A 5,483-nucleotide genomic window follows, 5' to 3' on the forward strand; every position below is an offset into this window, starting at 1 on the left:
TTTATTTTTAATCTTTTGTTTCTGTTCATTTCGGAACCCAGGTATACAAGGTTCTGTCTTGAATATTTTTCGGAACACCGTGCAAAGCACTCTCCCTTCATTTGAGTGAGTAAAGCTCGAATTTTCACCCGCGGATGTGATCCTAATCAATTGTTTATACTCAATGGGAGTTGAACCTTAGACATGCATGATGTTATATGGGACAGTAGGGACAAGTGACCAACAACTTAAAACAAATTCCTTAGGGTTCACCAAGTAATTATACATTAAACCATAAACGTACACACAATTTATTAGCAGATACACACTTTCATACACAAGCACCACCCATATGCAAGACATTCTTGCAGGTACTAGTTTCTCCACACCCTCGCACACTATTTATTAATAGCACATACATATAATTCATAAGAGGAACTCCCAAACTTTTATTATACATAAATATATTTGGGACCACAATGACATATATATATATAGATAGGACTTTTTGCCTATTTCTTCTTGAGGTGATGAGTTTCAATGTCTTTGGTGAGAGCAATGCAGACGTCCATCAATGTGGTTGGATATGGGACATTGTCACTCAGCTTCTCATATTCAAAGGTCCATGTCACCAAGTTGTTTTCACCCTTTGTATCAACATGAAACGTTACAGAGAAGTTCTTGTAAAGCTTCAGGAGATCTCCTTCAACGACCTTGAAAGTGATGGACTTCTTTTCCTCATCTATGGATTCGATGAGCTCTTTCGCAACACATGCTTTCCCATCTATGGATAATCCATAAAATGTATTATTACGAGAATGAATTGTATATAATGACTCTTCAGTCAAACCATGAATAGAGAGATCCATCTGTATCTTAATGAAAAACATGCTACTAATAGTATCATGTATTTGCAGGCAAACCTGTGCATAAATATATACACGCTGTGTCTACTGTGTGTTTTATTTCTTTTTGCAACATGGAATAGGTACCCGTCTAGTTAGGAAATCTGAAGCTAGCGTAAGATCAAAATTAAGGAATGAAGCACGTGCTTAATTACAATGGTGAAAGATAAATTAAATATGTGAGGCTTATAGATCAAAAAGATGCAAAAGATTAAAGGCCAAGTTTGTAAGAATATTTCTCGAGATGAAGACAATACCAAGTAGGAATATGCTTAGGTTTTTGTCTTTAAAAATAGTAACTCAGTAAAACAAAATTTTGTTTTCGAATAATTATAAAAAACACTTCTCAAAAAATATGAATCTGCTTAATTTGTAACTCTGAAAATAGTTCTCGATTACTTAGAAAATGTAAAACTGTTTTCAGAGAACTATAAAAGGCAGTTTAATGAAAATATACCTTTTTGTAACTAAGTTTTTAGAAAATAGGTTTGAAAAAACTAAATCAAGTAGAGTTTTTTTACAATTTTCTGATTTTCAGTTCTTTGTCTGCTTGATTTGTAACTTTAAAAATAATTCTTGACTACTTAGAAAATAAAAAATTATTTTCAGATAACTATAAAAAATAATTCTGTTAAAACATGCATTTTTATAACGGAGTTTTCAGAAAAAAAAAATGAATCAAGTAAAGTTTTTTTACAGTGGTCTGATTTTCAGTTATCTGAAAATAGAAAACTATTTTCAAAGTTACAAACTAAGACCAATGGGCCAGTGGCCTAACGGTATCAACCTCTTATTTCTCAAAGGGAGGTCAGGGACGCAAGTATCGGAAGAGACATATGTGTGTGAGTATCAACTAGGAAAAAAAAAATTACAAACTAAGGTTTTTTGTAGGCTTGCTTTGTAACATAAAATTGTTTTCAATAACTATAAAAGACAGTTATTGAAGACAGACTTTTTTATAACTGAATATTCAAACACTATATTCTAGAAAACTGAATCAAGTAAGTTTTTTTGTCCAACTTTCTGAAAATAGAATACTATTCTCAACCAAGCTTTTACTAAAAACTCAATTCTCGAAAGAAAATTTTTGTAAACAGTAAGCCTAACCAAGTAAGTTGTAACTTCATGTTTTCTAAAAACTCAGTAAAAAACTGAAAAGGAAATCTAAAGCTAGCATAAGATCAAAATTAAGGAATGAAGCTCGTGCTTAATTACAATGGTGAAAGACAAATTAAACAGTGTGAAGCTTATAGGTCAAAAAGATACAAAAGATTAATGGCCAAGTTTGTACGAATAGTTCTTGATTTTCATAGCAACGAAAACAATACCAAATAGGAATATATGTTTGATTTGTCACTCAAAAAATAGAACTTAAAAATTAAAAAATAATAATAATATTTATAAAAGAGACATTTCATAAACCAATTCTCAGTTTGTCCCTCGAAAAATAAGTTTTTTGTAATTGAATTTTCATATGTCAGTTCTTGAAATTATCAAACAAAAAGATTTTTGTAAATATAAAACTGAACCAAGCAAGCTGGAACTTCATGTTTTCTAAAATTTCCGTTAAAAATTACATTATTTATTTATTTATTATTATTATTATTATTGTTGTTGTTGGTAAGTAAAACTCCGTGTTCTTTTGAGTTCTCAAAGTTTCTCAAGCTGACCAAAGGGCCTCGTCTAGGGTATAAGCTTTCTATCCTCAAATAGGAGGAGAGGAATTCAAGCCAAGCGTGACAAAAAAAAGTGTGTGTTTATTTTACCATTCCAAAAAAAAATTATTCCTCAAACTCCATCTATTCAAAAAGTTCATCTAAGCATATGCTTAAAATTCTAAATATATATATGTTCGGGATCGCTTCACATTAGTGGTTTCTGTATCATGAAATATGTTTAAAAAACAGCTACTGAACATAAGTTTGTATCATGAAATAAGTTTAAAAAATCATATATACACACACGGACACACACACATGTTTTTGTATGTGTATAATATATATATATATATATAGATAGATATTGCCTTAGAGTATTGCATGTATACTTTCTCGGAATTTAGAAATGAGTGTGTTGTCTTACCATGGATATAATTCCAGAGGTAGATAGAGCCTACAGTGCCCCAATCACCTTGATGCAAACCACAACCCTGTATACAACCAGGACTGATGTTTGGTATGTCATGTGGTGTGTTTCTGAAGAGTTCATGAAACACATCACCACCAGACTTGATCTCTATTTGGGCTACCAACTTACCACATAAACCCATATTATCTCTTCTCTATAAAACCACCACAATATTAATTCAGTAATTAATGCAATTGGAAGCAAGAAGCCTTGGAGAGCATACTTGCCCTGAACACCTCATTATATAGTAGATCTTTGAGCATCGATATTTATTTAATAATATGTCACATCATATCAATTATGATACGGTGGACTCCACTGGTTGTTCCGCATAATATATGTCATTACTTACGTATCTTTTACTAGCTACTTTTTCGCCTTAGATATCAATACTATATATAGATCTATACTATCTGTTATATAAATCAAAATTTCATTTTTTATACATTTTAAATAAAATTTATATTTATATAATTAATGGCCTGCTTATATATGCATCAGTTACTATTTTCTTATTGTACTTCGAACAACTCTATATACATTCATACATATATATATATATATATGTCCATTCATATTTGAAAAAAAAACAAAAACTTAGTGTAGAATATAAATCATATATAAGAAAATTACTCTCGAAAAACATGGAACCGGATGCATTCTAAAATAGAATTGGTTTTTTTTTTTTTTCAATCCGCACTCTTTTTATTTTCACATGCTAAATTCAAAAGTCAGATCCTCTCCATTTAAAAGGTATTGAGGTAAAGATTAAAAATATTAAGATAAAGATTAAAAAGTATTGAGATAATGATTAAAAGATATTGAGTTAGATATTAAAGGTATTGAAAACAAAATTAAATGGTATTGAGAATAAGATTAAAAAGTGTTGAAAATAAGATTAAAGGTGTTGATAACAAGATTAAAAGGTGTTGAGAACAATATTAAATGTATTGATAACAATAGTAAATGTGTTGAGAAAAAGATTAAAATTTGTTGAGGACAAGATTTAAGGTATTAAGAGAAATATTAAAAAGTATTGAGAATAAGATTAAAAGTGTTAAAAATAAGATTAAAAAGTATTGAGAACAAAATTAAATAAGTGGAAAAAAAGATTAAAGGTGTTGAAAAAAAAAAAGAAAAAAAAAAAGGGTTTTGATAACAAGATTGAAGGTGTTGAGAAAAAAGATTAAAAGGTATTGAGAACAAGATTAAAGGTGTTGAAAAAAAAAAAGATTAAAAAGTATTATCTTTAACGGTGAATAAGATTGTGTTGAAAAAAAAAAAAAAAAAAAGGTGTTGAAGAGGTTGAGAAAAAAAATTAAATGTGCTGATAGTAAGATTAAATGATGTTAAGAATAAGATTAAATGGTGTTGAAAACCAGATTAAATGTATTGAGGTAAAGATTAAAAGTGTTGAGATAAAGATTAAAAGGTATTGAAGTAATGATTAAAATGTGTTGAATTACAGATTAAATGTGTTGAAAACAAGATTAAATGATGTTGAGAATAAGATTAAATGTGTTGAGAAAAAAGATTAAAAAATGTTGAAAACGAGATTAAAGGTATTGAAAAAAAAGATTAAAAAGTGTTAGGAATAAGATTAAAGGTATTGAGAATAATATATAAAACTGTTGAGAACAAGATTAAAGAGATTGAGATTAAGATTAATGGTATTGAGAAAAAATGAAAAATGGTGCTGATAACAAGATTGATGATGTTGAGAAAAAAGATTAAAAAGTGTTGAGAACAAAATTAGAACTGTTGAGAAAAAAGATTAAAAAGTGTTAGAAAGGTATTGAAGTAAAGATTAAAAGGTACTAAGGCGAAGATTAAAGTGTTGAGATAAAGATTAAAAGGTATTGAGGTATTGATAAGAAGGTATTGACTTATAGATTAAAGGTGGTGAAAACAAAATTAAATGGTGTTAAGAACAAGATTAAAGAGGTTTAGAATAAGATTAAAGGTGTTAAGAAAAAATATTAAAAAGTGTTAAAAACAGGATTAAAGTTGTTGAAAAAAAAAGATTAAAAAATGTTGAAAGGTAGTAAGGTAAAAATTAAAAGGTATTGAGGTAAAGATTAAAAGTGTTGAGATAATGATTAAAATGTATTGATATAATAATTAAAGGTGTTGAAAATAAGATTAAATGGTGTTGAGAATAAGATTAAAAAGTGTTGAAAATAAGATTAGATGTATTGATAACAAAATTAAAAGGTATTGAGAATAAGATTAAAAAGTGTTGACAACAACATTAAATGTATTGATAACAACATTAAATGTATTAGGAAAAAAGATTAAAAATTGTTGAGTACAAGATTTAAGGTGTTGAGAAAAAGATTAAAAAGTGTTGATAAAAAGATTAAAAAATGTTAAGAACAAAATTAAATAAGTTGAGAGGTGTTGAGCAAAAAAAAAAAAAAAGTGTTAAGAATATTTATTTTTTTCTTTCTATTTTATTTTTTAGGTGATGCT

The 5,483-nt window shown here is 28.1% G+C and overlaps 1 protein-coding gene across 1 annotated transcript; it reads right to left on the reverse strand.

The window, feature by feature from the left end:
* Positions 1 to 252: 252 nt before the first annotated feature.
* Positions 253 to 3,201, reverse strand: LOC132287760 (kirola-like). Its single transcript, XM_059789805.1, has 2 exons — positions 2,967 to 3,201; positions 253 to 763 (listed from the first exon to the last, which is right to left on the reverse strand). The coding sequence occupies exons 1-2, from the start codon at positions 3,151 to 3,153 to the stop codon at positions 492 to 494; spliced, it is 459 nt and encodes a 152-aa protein (XP_059645788.1). The 5' UTR covers positions 3,154 to 3,201; the 3' UTR covers positions 253 to 491.
* Positions 3,202 to 5,483: the final 2,282 nt, after the last annotated feature.

Source organism: Cornus florida, unplaced genomic scaffold, assembly GCF_030987335.1.
Source record: "Cornus florida cultivar Cherokee Brave unplaced genomic scaffold, ASM3098733v1 CherokeeBrave_3.0.0_Hap2_Chr02, whole genome shotgun sequence".
Lineage (NCBI taxonomy): Eukaryota > Viridiplantae > Streptophyta > Magnoliopsida > Cornales > Cornaceae > Cornus > Cornus florida.

Bases quoted from the DNA above. Each gene is read 5' to 3' on its own strand.
- LOC132287760 (XM_059789805.1), bottom strand. From the start codon at position 3,153: ATGGGTTTATGTGGTAAGTTGGTAGCCCAAATAGAGATCAAGTCTGGT. The intron at 764-2,966 runs GTAAGACAACAC...GATTATCCATAG, and splicing joins CCTCTGGAATTATATCCATG to ATGGGAAAGCATGTGTTGCG.